The sequence below is a fragment of a genome, unplaced genomic scaffold, assembly GCF_019419815.1.
Source record: "Pyrus x bretschneideri cultivar Hongxiangsu unplaced genomic scaffold, Pyrus_bretschneideri_v1 Contig13, whole genome shotgun sequence".
NCBI lineage: Eukaryota > Viridiplantae > Streptophyta > Magnoliopsida > Rosales > Rosaceae > Pyrus > Pyrus x bretschneideri.
Genome location: NW_025999424.1, coordinates 5,862,310 through 5,882,946, shown reverse-complemented (window position 1 = coordinate 5,882,946; position 20,637 = coordinate 5,862,310). Strand labels below are relative to the sequence as shown.

At 41.5% G+C, this 20,637-nt stretch overlaps 2 protein-coding genes across 3 annotated transcripts; both read right to left on the bottom strand.

The window, feature by feature from the left end:
- Positions 1 to 640: 640 nt before the first annotated feature.
- Positions 641 to 3,929, bottom strand: LOC103941790 (G-type lectin S-receptor-like serine/threonine-protein kinase B120). Of its 2 annotated transcripts, none has more exons than XM_009351990.3 (7): positions 2,539 to 3,928; positions 2,305 to 2,427; positions 2,020 to 2,186; positions 1,727 to 1,937; positions 1,381 to 1,618; positions 1,157 to 1,307; positions 641 to 1,072 (listed from the first exon to the last, which is right to left on the bottom strand). In XM_009351990.3, the coding sequence occupies exons 1-7, from the start codon at positions 3,794 to 3,796 to the stop codon at positions 761 to 763; spliced, it is 2,460 nt and encodes an 819-aa protein (XP_009350265.1). In that variant the 5' UTR covers positions 3,797 to 3,928; the 3' UTR covers positions 641 to 760. The 2 variants fall into 2 exon arrangements, 1 of the variants encoding a protein (XP_009350265.1); XR_007256300.1 differs by having other exon boundaries at positions 1,053 to 1,072; positions 1,157 to 1,263; positions 2,539 to 3,929.
- Positions 3,930 to 7,274: 3,345 nt separating this feature from the next.
- LOC103941785 (G-type lectin S-receptor-like serine/threonine-protein kinase At4g03230) lies at positions 7,275 to 7,938 on the bottom strand. The gene is made up of 2 exons (XM_009351982.3): positions 7,743 to 7,938; positions 7,275 to 7,664 (listed from the first exon to the last, which is right to left on the bottom strand). The coding sequence occupies exons 1-2, from the start codon at positions 7,842 to 7,844 to the stop codon at positions 7,362 to 7,364; spliced, it is 405 nt and encodes a 134-aa protein (XP_009350257.2). The 5' UTR covers positions 7,845 to 7,938; the 3' UTR covers positions 7,275 to 7,361.
- Between the last annotated feature and the right edge of the window lie 12,699 nt (positions 7,939 to 20,637).

Sequence of the window (20,637 nt, the reverse complement as noted above, 5' to 3'; positions counted from 1 at the left end):
TCCAAAATACGAAGGATTATATGACCCTCTTCCACTTTCACTAGGGAAAGTTGGCCCACTAGTAGAAGAAGCGTGTTCGACCTTAATTTGTTTCAATTGCATAGATATGATGCATTCCCCATTGCCAAACTGTTGAAGCAAATAGACGACGCGCATATTCCATTTCTGGAACAAATTAACTCCTACATATGGTAAAATGTTGCAACCATCAGAAAAGTATTGGAAAAGGACTTTTGCAGATCTGAGTAGAGGGTAAGTGTCGAGGTTCGACAGGAATGTCGAGCTTGATGCATAGTGACGGTTGCAGAATTGCTGGAGTAACTGTTATGTTTGAGAAGAAGAACAAACTACTTGAGTTCCCATGCTAAAATATTACATGTATATAAACCATCAACCTCTGAAATTTGTAGCTTGCAAAGCTTGAAAAAAAGGAATATATAAACTATGATTTCTAATACTTACCCGACCAGCAAGCATACTGAATCTTCGAAATCTTCGTTGGAAATGGCTTAGTACATAAACGAAAACATGAGCAACATAATACTTATTGTGTGCCAACAACCTTGTTGGTATGTGCATCAGTTTGATAATTTGATTCATCCCAAAGATCTTCCGTCTTTGTATAAAACAGATATACATTATAGCAAAATCACGGATCAACAACTTCTGATATGGAAAAGAAGAGTTGAATGTCATAGTGTTTTTCTTAAGGTTTACATATTTAATTTTGACATTCACAAAACGAAACATGACTGAACCTTTATCGACCTTCCGGCAAACTAATGGTGAGTTCATTGTTCGAAAAACGGGCAGATGCTTGAGGAGAGGAACCAACAGCACCCGCTCTCCTGTGTATAGAGAAAGCAGGTTCTTTAGAGGGTGGAAGTGATGTAGCTTCATTGCTCTGCAGCATACGAATAACTGAAGACATTGATGGTCGATCCGCTGGAGCTTCTTGAACACACAAAAACCCTACATGGATACACCTCAAAGCTTCATCAAGCTGGCACATTTCCCTTAACGATTCATCAATAACCTCGATTCCTCTTCCTTTTTTCCATAACTTCCATGCCTAAGGGAAATAACATGTATATAAACCCATCACTCTTGCAAGGCTTAAAAGTGAGGGATATAAACTAGGATTTCTGTTACTTACCCATCCAGCAAGTGTAAGCGGATCTTCAAAACGATGACAAGCAGAATTCCGCTTTCCACTCACAATCTCTAAGAGTAACACTCCAAAGCTAAACACATCCAATTTTTCTGAAAAATGGCCATAGAGGGCATACTCAGGAGACATGTAACCGCTACATGAATGGTAGAGAAGTCAGCAATAAGGACTGCATATGGTTTACATATGAAGGAAACATTGTAACTTACTATGTGCCAACAACTCTGTTTGTATTTGCCTCTGTTTGATCCATCTCGAAAATTTTTGCCATCCCAAAGTCTGAAATTTTGGGCTTCATTGTTCCATCCAACAGAACGTTGCTTGCTTTTAGGTCCCTGTGAATGATTTTCAATCTAGAATACTTGTGGATATAAAGTACTCCTTGAGCAACACCTTCTATAATTCGAAAGCGTGTACCCCAATCCAGTTTTGTCTTTTCAGACGAATCTGATTACACAAACCATAAAGAAAACTGATTTTAATGTTGCAAAAAAGTAACAAAATGTAGAAGCAGACAATATGAAAGAGTTAATGGTAGAAGTGATGAGCATATACCAAACAAAAATCTGTCCAAACTTCGATTGGGCATGTATTCATAGATCAATATCATTTCCTTATCTTCAATACAGCAACCCAAGAGCCTAACGAGATTGGTATGTTGGAGCTTGGCTATAAGCTTTAACTCATTCATGAACTCTTCATGTCCTTGCCCCGACTTCTTGGACAACCTTTTTATGGCTACTTCTTCATTTGCAATCAAAATCCCCTGTAGAGAATGAAAAATTTCAGAAGAAATGATGAATAACTATTAATGTGCTAGCATGTAGTGCACACAGTGGAAGGGTCACCTTATAAACAGGACCAAATCCTCCCTCGCCGAGTTTATTAGCTTCAGAGAAGTTGTTTGTAGAAGCTAATATGCTCCTTAAACTGAAGACTGGCAGTTCGGTATCATTTTTTCCACCTCTAAAGCTAACATTTCTTATAGCCTCACTTATGGTCCCTCCTACGCTCCCTGTTTGAGTTGAATTGTTATAGCACCATTTGTTTGTGAGTAAATTGGTGCCCGCATGAGAGAGAGAGAGAGAGAGAGAGAGAGAGAGAGAGAGACGGTGGCATTGTGGTAGTACTACCTTCATTTCTCAATGTTTTCTTCCACAATAAATAGCCAAAAATTATTGTAAGCAATCCTGCTGTTGTTGAGACAATTGGGATTACAAGGGACAGCTTATCAACATGACCCTTGCCGCCTGCAACTAACAAAAAAGGCTCCAACTAATGATCATTTTCTGGCTAAATTTTGTTGTCTCGTCTGCTAAGAATATAAATTGACACAGAAAACAACGAAAGAAACAAAACGAACATACCTTGATCAGAGCGATGAACACGAATATATATGGTTTGCCCAAGCCAATGATTCTCTACAAGATCCGTCAAGTCATCAAGCCATGTCAAGCATTTTACAGTACCTCCTTCTATCACATTTGAATAGGCATAAGCTGTGCAAGAGCAGTTCCGTAGGCATTCAGATTCACACTCACTTGTACTCATATTTCCTAAAATAATAGCATGATCCGGCAGTTTCATTTTCTCGAACTTTTCAAACCCTTCCCCTTTATCACATGTCAATGCCTTTTCCCGAACACAACCACCGGGCCAGTCCCCCTGAGCCGATTGTTTATGTAATTCGGTCCTAAAACCTTTCAAACACTTGCATTGTGACGAGAGGGGATCACTGTTTTTATCACAGGCTCCATATGGACCGCATGCAGCATAAAAATCACATTTATAAATAGGTTCTTCCCATGCTTTAAACCATCTCTTAATTGTATCAGATTCAGTCCACAGCTGCAGATTTAACTCACCTGTTGGGCTCAAGACGACCCTCGGTTTTACAGAGCTATCTGACACACCAAAAGTAAGATCAATCTCATTAGCATCGAAATTGTAAGAAACGAACCCGCCACTTTGATTTCTAAAGTATCTTTTAACCTCGCCAAAGTGAACAGCACTTCTCCAATATGTAGCATTTCCCTTCCAAATAATTAGCTGCAGGGGAACTTTGAGATCAATGCCTGCGCTGAACATTCCGGGTTGTGGATCATCAAGTGCTGCCCAAGAAGTAAGACGCGATTGTTGGCCTGTTATTTTGTTCAGGCTAAGCTTCATACTAGGCAGCAATGTGTCAGAGGGATGATCGAAGCTCTGCCACAAAATGTCTTGTTCAAATATTAGTTGAAGGTTTCCACTATCCATCAATACAGCAGTTGTGGAATTCATTTCAGAAGCTGGTATTGACGCATTAGACGACCAGACAACTTGTTTTCTAGTCATCCCATCTAACATCACAAGATTTCCATCAGCGCTAAGCATCAAAACACCCGGTGAATCAAGTGGTGATCCTCTGTTGGCAACCCATACTTTCGGGTTCTTTGGGATTTTGTTGTACCATATTCCAAGGAAGAATTTCTTAGATTTTTCAGTACTGAAGAAGCCTAATGCAAATGTTCCACTGGAAGAAATCAAGGTCTGGTCTCCGTCGAGAGATTTTTCTGGTACTAAGTTGTCTAGGCTTGTACAAACAGATAGGAGAAACATAAACACACAAAGAAGGAGCCACCCCATTCAGATACAGAGAGACAGAGGAGGAAGAAGAAGAAGAAGTAATCAGCAATAGTTTGTCACCACAACTAGTGAAGTGCACACCCTTTTGCGATTAAGCATCAAGTGTTCTAAAGAAACTTAATTTCATCAAATATTTAAGTCCAAATTTTGGTAGCGACAGCAATTTAATAAAGATAATGTGAATCCACCGTATACTTTCTCATGATCCCATATTGGCCCAGCCAGCCACTAAAGTTGTAAGTGAGTATGGTCACCGTCCAATGTGGCACAAAAAGCATCAACTATACCAACTACCTACCCACTCAATCAAGAGATACTCGACCATCCAATGTGGCACAAAAAGCATCAACTATACCTAATACCTACCCACTCAATCAAGAGATACTCTCACGCCTCTGATTTATCATGTGTCAATTGTATAAATAGTGCATTTTTTAAGCACGTGACAAATGTTTATTGGACAGTGACACCACTAAAACTAAATCTTAGAATCGCACTCTGTGTCAGTGGGCAGCCCAATATTGTGGGTATTTTATATTTTTTGCCAACGTAAAGGCTATGCTGAGCCTAGCTAGCATACCTCAACAGTTCAATGTAAAAGAAACAAACATTGGACATGTACCTCAGATGCACTGCAACTTGAATAACCACCGCGACGAACGGGAGTTTTTGTTGAAACGTTGCTCGAAGAGGCATGTTTAGGAGGCCAAGCAATCAAGCGCTGCTTACAGCTGCTGCAACAACATGTTAAAACGAGAGAACAGTTTAGGAAAAGTTTATAAAAGCAAACAGTTGGCGGGCAACCTTGGTTATCACCAATGTATTAAAAGGCAAAGGAGTAGGTAAGGCGTTCTACAGATAGCCCTTGACATGCCCTGATCCCGATGTCCATGAGACATCGGAATGGTCACGTGCTGGCCGACACCCTAGGGTGACGAAAGCCATTTATTGAATGCAAATGCTGAGAACAAGAAATAAATGAGACTTATAAATTTAAATATAATGAATTAACATGCAATTGAAAAACGTGTTCAGAATATACAACTAATTAGAACAGTAAAAGAGACAATATAAAATAGGATGAACAAGGAATGGGTCCTACACCAAGAGGACTCAAAGATGTCGATGCGGAAGTTCCTTAACGCCGGGATTGTACGCCTCGATTCTAACTCCTGAAGAGGTGCAAAAAAAATATGAGTAGACCAAGTTGATATATATATATATATATATAAAATACTAAAACGGTTATCATACTAACCCCCAAAGTTTTATGAAAACTCAATAGCATAATATGTAATAGGCTTTTTGAAAACCCTAGCATGCCATAAAACCTTTCATAAAACATATCTCATATATAGTGTGCTAACTAGTGGTATCAGTATGTCTCTTCTGCATATAGAACAATGCCCTAAACACGCCCGCCCGAAGGAAATATAAATATCATCTTCCATATGCACATAACAGTGCTCTACTCACGCCCGCCAGTAGGCAATATAAGTATCATCGCCCATAGGCAAAACAGTGACCACTAGATACGCACAAAACCATTGAACATAGTCTTTCTAAACATAGGTACATATATCTCAAAAACAACTTCATAGTACAAAATCATCCATCATCTATACTACAAAAGAACATGAGTTCGATAAAATATGGTAATTCAAAATATTCTAAGTAAGCATAATAGGTCATAAAACGTTTCAAAAAACGTAGTCATTAAATCATGTTTTTCATGTATGGATTTCTACTACTAAAATATGCAATTTAGAAGGGGTCCACTCATAGATACTCCGTCATCGTAGAGCCGTACGAAATAGGAATGACAGGATCGCCACTATTAATTGCACCTAAGCACAAAAAGGGTACAACTAACAAAATTCTATTCAAACGATTGAATTTTAGAAAACGGACTTAAAAAACGGGTCCAGGGCGTCAAAATTGGCCTAGCAGGGGTCCTAGACGAAAACTCGAAAAAGTCAAAAAATCAACTATGATCGTTGACCGGTCAAAGTCAAAGTCAACGCCGACCGTTGACCAGGTCAATAGTCAGACTGGGTCAGGTCAACTGAGTTTAAGGCTTAGGGTTGGACTAGGTTGGGCTTGAAGCTAACGGGCCTGAGGCCCAAGTGGATTGGCTCAACGGCCTAGGGTTTAGGGTTTAACGGGCCGAGGGCGCTGGGTAAGGGCTTGGGCTTGAAAGCCCAGCCCAAAGCCTTTAGGTTTTGGGGATTTAAATAAATAAAAAAATAAAATAAAAAGGTTTGGGTTTGGGTCTAAAGGGCTTAAAACCTAATTGCTAAACAGCCTAAACAACCTCCACTTTAAAAGGTTTGGGGTTTGAGTCACGAAAGGGTTTGGGCTCGGGTGCACCGACCTGAAAGCCCAAAGTTACACGGCCCTAAAGGCCTGGGTTGGTTTCTCACCGGGGAAGGAAACCGGAGCCTCTGTTACTCAGGTCAACAGCAAAACATCACCCTAGACTCTAATCTAAGTACCAAAACGAATGATAGGAAGAGAAAAAGAGATTAATACCTGTGATTCGTTGTGAAATGGTCGGGGATGGCCGGATCTTTGTTTGACAACCACTGACCTTGCCGAAGTCTGGGTTCGAGACCTCGCTGAGTTCCACAGAGACTGAGGGAGATGGAAGATAGGTCCTTAAGGATGGTGGTGGTGTTGCGCCGCCGTTAAGGTGCCTCTTGGGTGTGCGTGGGTGTGTGGGTTCGATTAAGAAAGGGAGTGAGAGGGAGAGGTTTGAGAGAGAGTAAAAGTTGAGCTGAGAGAATGAGAGATCCGAGAGAGACTCGGGAAAAGAGAGAGAGAGGGATAAGTGAGTTAGGAGGATGCCACGTGGTAGCGTGAAAAGGAAGGGAAATCTAGACGGGGTTTAACAGCCCCCTAGGTGAAAGCCTTGAGGCATGAGGTGAAGCCTCACGAGACTTGAGATTTTTAGTATAAACTATATATAATTACATATATTATATAATATTTTGGTGGAAGAGGTTCATTTTTCCTGTATTGTAGGCACCATTTGGACCGCAAGGAGCATAAAAATCACATCGACTAATAGGCATGCTCCACCCTAAAAACCATGTACTATGTGATCTGTCCACTTAAGTAGATCAATCCGCCCAGTTGGATTCACCTTAAGCCTCAATTTTATTGAACTACATGAGACACCATAAGAAACATACTCCTCATCATCTTCAAACTTGTAAGCAACGGTATAAGCGTTTCCATTTGATGATGGATCATTTTCGCCAGAAAAATCAAATCCTCCCTTTGTCTGCTTCGAAATCTTTGTTGCATAAGGTTTAGTACATAACAAAAAAATGTGCAGTATAACACTTACCGTGTGCCAACAATCTTGTTGGTATTTGCATCAGTTTGATACTCTAATTTATCCCAAAAATCTTCTTGTCTCTATTTTAAATAGATATACATTATAACAAAATCAAGGATCTACTGTTCTGATATGGAAAGGAAGAGTTGAATGTCATAGTCTTATTCTTGAGGTTTACATATTTAATTTTGACGTTCACAAAAATATGAACCTCTATTGACCTTATGGCAAACTAACAGTGAGTTCATTGTTTGAAAAATTGGCAGGTGTTTGAGAAGAACAACCAACAGCACCGGCACCCCTATGTATTGAGAAAACAGCTTCTTTGGAGGGTGGAAGTGATGTAGCTTCATTGCTCTGTAGCATACGAATTACCGAAGACATTGCTGGTAAATCAGCTGGAGCTTCTTGAACACACAAATACCCTACATGGATACACCTCAATGCTTCATCAAGCTGGCACTTTTTCCGTAACAATTCATCAATAACCTCGATTCCTCTTCCTTCATTCCATAACTTCCACGCCTAAGGGAAATAACATGTATATAAACTCATCAGAAAGAGACAGAGAGATATATATAAACTAGGATTTCTAGTACTTACCCATTCAACAAGTGTAAGTCGATCTTCAAAACGATGAAAAGTAGAATTTCGCTTTCCCCTCACAATCTCTAGGAGTAATACACCAAAACTAAACACATCCATTTTTTCTTAAAAATGGCCATAGAGGGCATATTCAGGCGACATATAACCGCTACATAAATGGTTTACAATTATATATGAAGGAAATATTGTAACTTACTATGTAACTTACTATGTAACTTACAATTATATATGAAGGAAATAAGGACTACATAAGGTTTACAATTATATATGAAGGAAATATTGTAACTTACTATGTCCCAACAACCTTGTTTGTAGTTGCCTAAGTTTGATCCATCCCGAAAATTTTTGCCACCCCAGAGTCTGAAATTTTGGGTTTCATTTTGCCATCCAACAGAACGGTGCTTGCTTTTATGACACACCCCGATCCCGATGTTCCTCGAACACTAGAATAGGCACGTGTTGGCCGACACCCGAGGGTGACGAAAGCCATTTATTGAATGCATTAGAACAAGAATAAATAAGACTTACAAATTTAAATATAATTAATATATGAATGAGGAACGTGTTCAAAGCATACAACTAACTAGAACACTAAAAGAAATAATATAAAATTGAAAAAATAAAAAAAATGGGTCCTACACCGAGAGGACTCGAAGATGCAAATGCAGAAGTGCCTCGACGCCAGGATCGTAAGCCTCGAATCTAAATCCTGAGGAGGCGCAAAACAAACATAAGTGGACCAAGTTGTTATATATATATATATATATAATACTGAAACAGTTATCAACGTACTAACCCCCAGAGTTTTATGAAAACTAATAGCATAATATATAATAGGTTTTTTCGAAAACACTATCATGCCATAAAACATCTCATAAGTATATCTCGTAATGTGTGCTAACTAGTGGTATCAGTGTTGCCCGAAGGCATAAAGAACTCTTCCTTCAGAAACTTCCTTTATAAATATTAATCGTCTGCAGGCTCCTATAGCACCTAAACCCGAAGGTCAATATAAGTATCAATTGCTTGAAGGCTCCTACAGCACCCAACCCGAAGGTCAATATATGACCACTAAATACGCACAAAACATTGAACATAATCTTTCCAAACATAGGTACATATATCTCAAAATCATCTTTATAGTATAAAGTCATCCATCATTTATACTATAAAGAAGTGTGTAAAAACATGTTATAAATAGTATATCATCATCCATCAAATACCCTACAAGAACATGGGTTTAATAGAAAATATGGTATTCCAAAACAAGTTCAGTATAGCATGTGTTGATGCATAAAATCGCCGAGGACTTTGGTACAACAGAAAGTGTTAAGTTTGTGACATTCGCTAGGTTGCTCTGGTCATTAGTGTGCATAAGTATGTAAATGAATAAAGATAGAGAAGCAAACAACACAAAATGTACATGGTTCACCCAGATTGGCTACGTCCACGGAGTAGAGGAGTTCTCATTAGTTGTGAAGGGTTTACACAAATACATAGGTTCAAGCTCTCCTTTAGTGAGTTCTAGTGAATAGTTTAGTACAAATGAAATTTAAGGATTATTATGGGAGAATGATCCCCTTTTATAGAAGAGAGTTTCTAGCTTTGTTCTGACATCGACACGTGTCGTATTGTGATTGGCCTCTGATATCGACACGTGTTGCGCTGTGATTGGCCTCTGATACCGACATGTGTCGTGTTGTGATTGGCCTCCTGGTTGGAGGAAAAGTCTTATGGGTCCTTGACGGTATGCTGTTGACCGGTGCTTAGTAGTTTCGGGATTGGTCAAGTATGGTACAAACAGTGCTCCCCTAAGTTCTCGAGTGAGGGAAGCTCCTCGGTTGGGGACTTGCAAGATCCAAGCCATTAAGTAATCACGAAACTCCAAGTACCGAAGTGTGGTGTCACCTTCACTTGCCTTCTCTGTCTTGTAAGTAGATGTGACATCTTCTCTTGGAAGTACTTTTCCTTCATCCAGGAGTGGTATCTTTGGTTGGCGTTGACGCACAAAGTAATGCATCATTTTCATTTGAAGCTTACTTGTAGTTTCAGGTTTGGTCAAGTGCGATATAAACCATATAGTAGGAGTCCCCCAAGTCTCTAAGCGAGAAGATCTGCCGAATAAGGTGACAGATAAGGTAAGCAATCAAGGTTCTAAGCAATCAGTCTCAGATCGGTAGGTTGATCTTGGGTTCTGTCTAATTGTACTCATTCTCCTTGTCTCTCATTCAACAATAAGGATAAAGAGAAGAAACAAGGAGAAGAAATGATATGCGGTACTCTTGTTTTTGGAGAAGACGGACGAATCGACACGTGCTTTGTTGTACTTGACTTTCCACATGTGTATTCTTGAACTGGGCTGGAGGGTTTTCTGGTTTCCTCCAAAGGAGCGAGCTGACTCCAGAATTTGAGGGTCAAAACAAGTCTGTCAGACTTGGAGTATGTTCGATCCTGATGATATGGAATACTTTTGCTGTTTGACAAAGTAATAAATGTGGTATGGCGAAGCTTTGTTCTTCGATGACGGTGCTAACAAAAGGCTGTTGAGGCTTCTTGATCTCTTCAATTAGAGCAATGATGCCGAGCTTGGATTTGACTTAAACTCTTTCGTCTGGATTGTGCGGTTCCACAAGAAAGGGCATCGTGCTGTAGTGATCTGTTCTAGCTCGCCGTTGAACCTTCTGCTTCAATCTTGTGTATAGCAGAAATGGTGCGCAACCTTTGCATTTAAATAGTCCTTCATAGCACTACTTCTCAGTGACTCATCCATGCTTGGCAGCTTCAGTATAAAAAGCCAATATCGAACCAACTGTTCTGAGATATTTGCCGAAGGAATTCATAACCTTGACAACAGTTGAGGATGAGTACGCGATAGCAATGCTAGGCAAACGACCAGGCAAAGGTTCCGGGCAATCAGTTCTAGATCGGAAGTTTGATTTCAGATTCCGACTGATTGCATTCTTTCTCCTTGTCCTAAAGGTAAGAGCAAGGGCAAAGGAAAAGACAGGGAAAAAGCATGATATGGGATACTCTTGCTTTCAACCCTGATGATATGAGATATTCTTGCTCTGATATGGCTGGTCGGCATGGGTATTATCGAAGGAGAAGAAAACGGAGTATTTCGAGAAGCTAGATTAGGAGTGCCATTTCGGATGTGAAGAAAGGTTGAGCATTTTTTTTATTTGGCAGGTCTGCCTGGCTGTGGAGGATAGAGGTCAACATATATAGGAATTGTCCTAACAGCGAGTGGTCAAAGCAATGTAGTGGTCGCTGCAAGATTCACGTGTTTTAACTTTGTTAGAGCACTTTGAAAAAGTGGTCTGTGGTATCCAGAAAGCTGATGTTGCGTGTGAGGATTGTGGACAAATTTTATTCAATGAAATCTGACTTCTCGAAGTTCAGGGAGCGATGCCTCTTCGATTTCTGAGCAGGCAATCTTATTGGGGATATAGTTCTCGAGATTTGGAGAGCGGTGCCTCTTCAATTTATGGGCAAGCAATCTTATTGGGAGTGTTTTCTAAGATGTGAAGAAAGGTTGGGCATTTTTTGCAAGTCTGCTTTGCCATGGAGCACAGAGGTTGACACATATAAAGATTTTCCAATAATCAAGCAGTGGTGTTATTCCTTTATCCTTGTGGGTAATAGTAGGGTAACTGGGCCTTCAACATTTACCTGTTTTAACTTTGTCAGAGTTCTTTGGCACAGTTGTCCTTGGTATCCGAGGAACTGATGTCGCGTGTGAAGATTGCTAATAAATTTTAACCCAGGAAATCCGCTTCTCGAAATTTGGAGAGTGGTGCCTCTTCGATTTTTGAACAAACAGCCCTATTGAAGATATGGCTCTTTCTTTTATAAGAGCACCAATTAAGTTCAAGGAGTCCGTTCTGAAAGTTATTGCTTGTAGGAATTTTTCCCTTATCTTCGTACTTCTGAGACTTACTGTACTTCATTTTTTTCTTCATCTTTTCTAAGAATGTATGGCCCGTCCGACCGTCGTTTAGACTTGAATGTTGTAGGAAAGGTAGCCATGTCTCATTAGGATAACATATAGCGCCCATCCTTCTTATCTCCTATTAGTCCCTTTACTGTTGGGAACTCTGTGATGAAGAATGATATGATCGCTGCGGTGGTGGCCAAGAATCTTCTCACTCCCAAAGACAACAGACTACTTTCCAAACGATCCGATGAGTTGGCTGTTAAGGATTCTCTGGCTTTCAGTGTTCAGTGTGTAGGTTCTGTGTCTAATATGGCCCAACGCCTATTTGCTCGAACTCGCCAAGTTGAATCATTTGCAGCTGAAGTGATAAGTCTCAAACAGGAGATCAGAGGGCTTAAGCACGAGAATAAACAATTGCACATCCTTGCACATAGCTATGCTACAACCATGAAGAGAAAGCTTGACCAGTTACAGGAATCCGAGGGTCAGATTTTAAATGATCATCAGAGGTTTGTGAGTTTGTTCGAAAGGCATTTATTGCCTTCGTCCTCTGGGGCTGTACCACATACTGAAACTCCAAATGATCAACCTCTAGTGCCTCCTCTTTCTAGGGTTCTGCCCAGCACTGAGGCTCCAAATAATCACCCTTCGGTGCCTCCTATTTATGGGGCTTTGCCGAGTATTGAGACTTCTCCTGAGCAGCCTTTGTGAAGGCGCCCTGCTGTTTGTTTGTTTTGATTCATGTGTATGCACGTATTTGTAATTTATCGAAGATATCAATAAATAAGCTTTACTTCATTCAACGTGTTGTGTTAAATACACTAAGGTATCCTTCACTAAGTTCTTTGAATTTTTTATTTTGTTGAAGTTTGCATGTTGAAACTTCGTGGGTGGACCATGTGGGTTGAAGTAATGCTCCCTTAATTTCTTGAGTGAGGAAAACTTCTCGGTTGGGAACTTGAAAAATCCAAGGCACTGAGTAGTCGCGAAATTTCTGAGTACCAAGGTGTAGTGGTATATGGTAGGAGTCCCCCAAGTCTCCGGTCGAGGGAGGTGTTTTGCTAGTAGGCACTTTTCCTAACAAAACTTCACCATTTTCCTTTCTAAGTGGTTGCCCAAAACTCTTCATTCATATATATTTGGTATGAAAGTTGTTTAGGCCCAAAGAAAGGAAGGCCTAGGCTCATCTTTTTTTTTTTTTTTTTTTTTTTTTTTTTTTTGGGGTGAAGCTTTGATGTTGAAGTTTTGTAAGTGAAGTTTTGGTGTTGATGTTTTTGTGTTGAAGTTTTGGTGTTGAAGCTTTTGTGTTGAAGCTTTGTTGGACACCATAAATTGATTTTGCTTCACACTATCTTGATTAAGAGTGTGTGAAGCTTTTGAGAATTGTAGTTGCTCTCCATTGATGAAGCTTTGTTGTTGAAGCTTTGTTTGATGTTGAAACTTTGTAGGTGAAGCTTTTGTGTTGAAGCTTTGTTGGGCACCATAAATTGATTTTGCTTGACACTATCTTGATCAAGAGTGTGTGAAGCTTTTGAGAGTTGTAGTTACCCTCCATTTGTTGAAGTTGTTGAATTTCACAATTTTTTTTTTTTTTTTTTTTTGGGGAAATTAGAAATTTGAAAATGTGGGAGAGACAACATATACAAATTTTGTGGAAGAGAGACAACATATACAAATTTTTCTTCCACAATGTTGAGCAAGAGATTGTGATGCAAGCCACACCTTGTAATAGTCGAAGGTTTGGATGAACGATATAAATTGAATTTGCTTCAAACAGTCTTGATTAAGAGTGTGTGAAGCTTTCTACGAGTTGTAGTGTTTGCATTGTTACAGAGGAGAAATGTCTGAAGCAGATGTAAGAGGGCTGAAGAGCTTGATCTTCGTATACCATGCACTAAAGCCGTTGTTAGCTTGCAATAAGACTTTGTTGGTGACTATAACTCTTGTTAGGCATAAGTGCTCCCCTGGTTGAGTTGTAAAGCTTAAGGGTTTTTGATTATTTGTGAATGCTAGGAGTTCACATGTACAAGTTGTACCACTCGTCTTCTGGTTGGTGAAATGAATGGTGAGTTGCTTTCATCACTTGGTTAGTGGTACGAATGTGAGTTCCTTTATCACCTTTCATCATATTTCATCACTTGGTTGATGGCATAAAGATGAGTTCCTTCTTCACTTGGTTGGTGGCATGAGTGGCAAGTTGCCAAATGATATTAGAGTACAGGTTGTACATTTTATCACCTGGTTGGTGGCATGAAGGAGAGTACAGGTTGTACATTTCATCACCTCGTTGATGGAATGAAGATGAGTTATTTCTTCATATTTCATCACTTGGTTGGTGAGAATAAGGGCAAGGTGTCGAGGCACATTGTAGCAAGTGTCGAATGACACAAAGTGTGTTGAACCCTTTCGAAGTACAGTTGGCTTATGTATGGATATGTTGGAATGTTGATGTTTATGTATGAATGTGTTGGAATGTATGATGTTTATGTTAATTGACATGAGTGATGTTTATGAATGTTTTGCTATGCATGAAGGGATCCCTTGTTTGGATATAAGTCATGTTGACATATACTTAGACTTTATTTCATGTTGTAAGCATTCGTGTTGAAGCTTCAAACCTGAGCGTTTCAGTGATAGGGATGTAAGGGAGTTAGGACCAAGTTGTCTAAATCACCTCTTTATTGAATTGATGCCAAATGGCCTTCATTACATAGGATGCCGAATAGCCGTAGCTCAACACTTGTACAGTGTGAGTCTACTTGTAATAGTACTTCAAGTGATCAGCGTTCCATGGATGGACAAGGGTCTTGCCATCGGAGCTCCTTAGCTTGTAAGAACCAGGGCGACAAATGCCAATAACTTCAAACGGTTCATCCCAATTTGGGCTAAGCGTGCCTTCACTTGGGACTCTGTTGCAGAGTAATCTTTTCTTCAATACCCAGTCCCCCACTTTGAAAGAGCGAGATTTGACTCTTGAGTCATAGTAGTTGGAGATGCACTGCTTGTAGGCAACATTCCTCAAGTGAGCTTGGTTTCTGTGTTCCTCGACTAGATCAAAGTTGAGGGTGAGTTGTTTGTCATTTTCACTTTGCATGTAGTTCTGGACTCGGAACGTTGCTTGCTCAAGCTCAACTAGGACAACAGCCTCTGCACCAAAGGCAAGTGAGAATGGAGTTTCTCCTGTTGAAGTCCGATATGAAGTGCGGTATGACCAAAGAACTTGGGGTACAAATTCTGGCCAACAACCTTTAGCTTTGTCCAAGCTGGTTTTCAAAGTACGCTTGATTATTTTGTTGATGGCCTCAACTTGTCCGTTAGACTGGGGATGAGCTGGGGAGGCAAAACATAAGTTGATGTTGAACTTAGAACAGAACATCCTGAACTTCTTGTTGTCGAACTGTTGCCCATTGTCCGTGATTATTGCATTAGGAATGCCAAATCTGCAAAGGATGTTCTTCCATACGAAGTCTTCTATTTTTGCCTCAATAATGGTTGCCAAGGGTTCCACTTCGGCCCACTTTGTGAAGTAGTCAACTGCAACGATTGCATAGCGGACCTTGCCCTCTCCTGCAGGCATTGGGCCAATCAAATCAAGTCTTCATTGGGTGAAGGGCCAAGGGCTAATCATAGGAGTAAGAGGCTTGGGAGGGGAGTGATGAATAGTTGCGTAGCGTTGACACTTATCACATAAGCGGGATATTCTGATGGCATCTTGGTGGAGTGTTGGCCAGTAATATCCTTGGCGAAAAGCCTTGTGCACTAGGGATCGAGATCCAGCATGATCTCCGCAGACTCCTTCATGTATTTCTTGAAGGACAATTTTCGCTTCCACAGGTGTGAGGCACCGTAAGTATGGTAGGTTAAAATCTCACTTGTAGAGTTGGTCATTAATGATCAGGTAGCGGGTAGACTTGTATCGAATCTATTTATCTTGGACTTCATCATTTGGGAGAGTGCCATGAACAAGGAATTTATATATTGGGGTGATCCAGCTATCCCCCTGTTGCAAGTTGCACACTTCTGTGACCATGGTGCTTGGTGTTGCCAACAATTCGACATAATTTTTCTCCCAATCTTGTCTTCCACTGCTGAGGCGAGGCGAGCCAAAGCGTCTGCATGACTGTTTGCCGCTCGAGGGACTTGGGTGATCTGGTAGTGGAAGTGCTTGAGCAAAAGCTGCGTTTGCGCAAGATATGCTGCCATGGTTATCCTTAGCGTTAAAGTTGTTCATGACCTGGTTAACCACCAATTAGGAGTCACTGAAGATATTAATTTGTTTAACTCCAAGGTGTTTGGCCAAACGTAAGCCTGCTAAAAGGGCCTCATACTCGGCTTCATTGTTTGATGCCTTAAATTTGAAGCGAAGAGCATACTCCATTGCCACTTTGTCGAGGGTAGTCAGGACTAGTCCTGCTCCACAACCCTGTTGGTTGGATGAGCCATTAACATATAGAGTCCATACTGGGAGTGTTGGTTCTACCTTCCGGGTTTCCAGGGGTGATGAAGCCGCTGCCTCAGGTGTAGGAGAAATGTCAACGGGATAAGTGAATTCGGCAATGAAATCTGCAACTGCTTGGCCTTTTTCAGCTAGCTTTGGGTGGTAGGAGATGTCAAACTCTCCCAGTGCTATGGTCCATTTGATCATTCGCCCCGAAGTGTCAAGACTCTGAAGTATTTGTCGAAGGGGGTGATTGGTAAGCACGAAGATGAAGTGTGCTTGGAAGTAGGGGCGAAGTTTCCGAGCAGACATGACTAATGCTAGAGCTAATTTCTCAATGTTAGAGTATCGTGTCTCCGCATCTTGTAAAGCCTTGCTAGCGTAATAGACAGGTCGTTCGATACTACCATCCCTACGAACGAGGACGGAACTAACTGCTGAAGTTGAGACAGATAGATTGACAATTAGGGTGTCGCCAACTTCAAGTTTGGAAAGCAGAGGGGCTTTACTCATGTATTCCTTGAGGTTCTTAAATGCTTCGGCACATTCATCAGTCCACGTAATGTACTTCTTACTTCCCTTAAGTGCTTTGAAAAAAAGGAGCGCATTTGTCTGTGGCCTTAGAGATGAACCTGGTCAAGGCTGCCACCTTGCCAGTAAGGCTCTAGATGTCTTTTGAGGTTACTAGTTCTTTCATGTCCATGATTGCTTTGATATTCTCGGGGTTAGCTTCAATGCCTCGTTGGCTAATCATGAAGCCCAAGAATTTTCCAGAGCCCACACCGAAAGCGCATTTGTTGGGGTTCAACCTTATCCGATACTTCTTCAGGATGGAGAAGGTTTCAGACAAGTTGGCAATGTGTTGGTCAACATGTTTGCTTTTGACTAACATATCATCAACATAAACTTCCATGTTTTTCCCAATCTGTTCAGCGAACATTGAATTGACTAATCTTTGATAAGTCGCCCCTGCATTCTTTAGGCCGAATGGCATAACTTTATAGCAATATAGCCATCTATCAGTGGTGAAGGCCGTGTATTCTTGGTCCGAAGAGTTCATGAGGATTTGATTGTACCCTGAGTAAGCATCCATGAAGCTCAAGAGTTCATACCCTGCTGTAGAGTCTACAAGTCTATCAATAAGAGGAAGGGGAAAGCTATCATTCGGGCATCCTTTGTTTAAGTCGGTGTAGTCGACACACATTCTCCACAAGATCTTTTGAAGCAAGAGACTTTCCTTGATCAGATTTTTCTTAACAAGGACCACATTTGCTACCCACGTTGGATAATTGACTTCATGGATAAAGCCTATGCTTTTGAGTTTTTCAACTTCTACCTTCATTGGTTCATATCATTCAGCATCATAAGATCTTCGCTTCTGTCTCACCAGCTTAGTCTTGGGATCAATACTCAAGCGATGACAAATGATATCGGGAGAGATGTCTGGCATGTCCTCGTATGACCAGGCGAAGACTTCAGTGTTCTCTTGCAAAAAAAAGATCAATGCCAACCGAATAAGTGGTGACAAAGTGGTACCAATCTTCACTATGTTATCTGGATAATCTTTTGAGATAGAGACCTTCTCCAACTCTTCAGCAAGTTGTGCTTGCTGGGTGAAAGAGTCATCTCGAGGATCGTCGGGTTGATTGTTACCACCGTGAATATTCAAGTTGGCTTTGTCCGAGCTGGTCTTGATAACTTGGTCATGTATAATGTATAGAAAGTGTTTCTTTGGGTACATGCAAGTGTTGTTGCTTGACTGAAGTGTTGTAACATGATCGTGCACTAAGTTGATCTCCTCTGATGTAACCATTGCCATAGGGGGTTGGAAATTTCATCAACAACATATGTGTGGATACCATGGCCTTGAGATCATTGATGCATGTGCGCCCAAAGATGACATTGTATGTCGTTGGGCAGTCAACCACCAGGAAGTTAGTGGTGATGGTGGCTGTGTACGGGCCTGTACCGATGGTGAAGGGTAAATGTACGCTCCCTAAAGGTTGCACGACATCACCAGAAAAGCTTATCAGAGGAGAAATCGAGTGATCGAGCAAGTGTTCAGCTACATTAAGTGTTTTGAAAGCTTCAGCAAACATGATATTGACCGATGCCCTCGTGTCTACCAGGATTCGTCGTACATCAAAGTTGGCTATATGAGCCTCCACAATTAGAGGGTCGTTGTGAGGATAGATGATACCTCTTTCTTCCTCAGGGTAGAAACATATTGGATCCCAGTTAGGCTTTTGATACTTGCCTCCCCTGATGTCTTCCACGTGAAACACTTGGTGGCCAGGCTTCAACATTCGTTCATTGTTTTTCATGGCCCTGTTGGAAGATTCAAATATAGGTGTGCCACCGCTTATGGAATATATCACATTCACTTGGCGTTGGTTGCGGTTATCCCTTGGAGGGTGAAGGAGGAACGGGTCAATTTTTCCTTCATATGCCAAAGCTTCAATATGATCACAGAGGGTGATACATTTCTCGCCGTCATGGCCATTATACTGGTGGTAACCACAAAACATGTCTGTGTTCTTCGTGGAATTGAAATCTGGCTCCTTCGGCCTTGGCTTTGGTATCAAGTGAGCTATACTGGGGTAAATGGTTGTGCATGTGGCGTTCAAAGGTGTGTTTGTCTCATACCTCGAGGTAGGACCATTCTTGACACGTGTTTGGCCCACTGCATTGACTGCCTGAGGGCGGGTATTATCGTGGTGATACCTTTGGTTATCGCGATAGTGCCCCTTACTCTTTTTATTAAAATGAGACTGGTGAGGATGAAAGTCTTTCCTCTTTCCCTAAGAATGATATGCCTGTTGACTTGGCGAGGTATTAGGTAAGGCAGGGGGAAGCGTCGCTGCTGTTTAGAAGGTTAAGGTCTTCTCATTCGGTTAGATTTGGCTTCCACTCCCCATTTGCTGATAAGGGATGGTTGTAGGGAGTTTCCCTTGATATGTCCTTGCCTCGGTGGAGGCATGGTTATAAGCTTATGCCATTACCTCAGAGTAAGTCTTCCAAGTGTTAGCATTAATCATGTACTTAAAGAAACAGTTGCGTAGGCCTGCCGTGAAGGCTTTAAAGGCGGTCTTGTCATCTGCCTCAGCGCAGCAAGAATACTTATGGCTGAAGCGGCCTGCATACTTTCGTAGTGACTCATCCGGTTTCTGGCGAATAGTGTACAAGTCATCTACGGAATGCAAGCGATCTGTCTAGAAGATGTGTTGAGAGACAAATAGTTTCCTCAGTTCCTCAAATGAGTCTACTGTCTTAGGTGGAAGACGGCAATACTAATTCAGATCTCCGCCAGAGAAGGTAGAGGGGAAGAGAAGACATCATTCTTCGTCAGTGTGCATCCAGTATGCCATGGTGGACTCAAAGAGGTTAATGTGTTCAATCGGGTCCTTCCTTCCAATGTAGAGTTGTAAGCCAAGCTTCTGGTTTGTCTTTGCTTGGAGGGGGTGTCGATGATCCTCCTTGTAAAAGAGTCAGGCCTAGGTTGGTTCCAGTCAGGTATTTCGGCCTGACGTTCGGCCTTCAACTTGTTTACTTCCTCAATGAGTTGTAGGACAAGGGGGTCCTGAGTGGAGTCAGGTACTGCTGGATCCTTCTTCCATAAGTCTCCATCTCCTCTTAGAAGTAGGAAAGCTTGGTCAAGGGCATGGAATTTTTCTTTGGACTCACCGTACTGACTTCCAGGGCGAGCCTGTCGAAACACCCCCGAGTCCTCCGTACCTTCATATTCCTCTAGGACATGTCGCTCATTCCCTAGATTGGCAATTAGCTTAGGGCATGGGAGAGGACTGAACCTTTCAGAAACCCTTGGATCATTGACCTTCAAGCTTATGTGGATGGGGTTCTCTCGGCGTTGCCTCAGGAAGTCCCAACAGCCGTAATAAACGGCTTTTTATCCTTCTACTCCTTCTGCAAGAAGGTGTCTTCCTCCACTTCACCTGCTTCGGGTCGAAGCAACTGGGTCGAGAGAGGTCTCATGTTGATCAACACCTTGATGAGTAACTCGCTCCCCATTAGGGATATCCATGTTGAAGGCAGGTGATCCCCCGTGTTGGGGGGCACCCAAGTGGTGGTTGACTTCCCCGGGGTCGATGAGTTCGTGTGTTTGAGTATGCCTAGCTTCATAGAGCATTCCGAAGAGCTTCTCATACTGCTCCTGGAGGATCTTATTCTTTATCGCTATCTTGTTGTTCTAAGCCTCTAGCTCATCGACTTTAGCCTGAAGAGCAAACCTCTTTCGTTCCTTCTTTCGTTGCTTTGCACTAAGTGCGAGGGGGGGTGTCGTTCTGCGTGCTGTGGCTCCCTTCATTCCCAATGTTAGAGAGGGGTGCCTGGTCGGAAAAAAGTGTACGAATGATGGAAACCAGCTTGACAAAGCTGGAGAGAGTAGGAATAAGTGTGATTCCCACAGACGGTGCCAAATGTTGATGCACAAAATCGGCGAGGACTTTGGTACAACAGAAAGTGTCAAGTTTGTGACCTTTGCTAAGTTACTCTGGTCA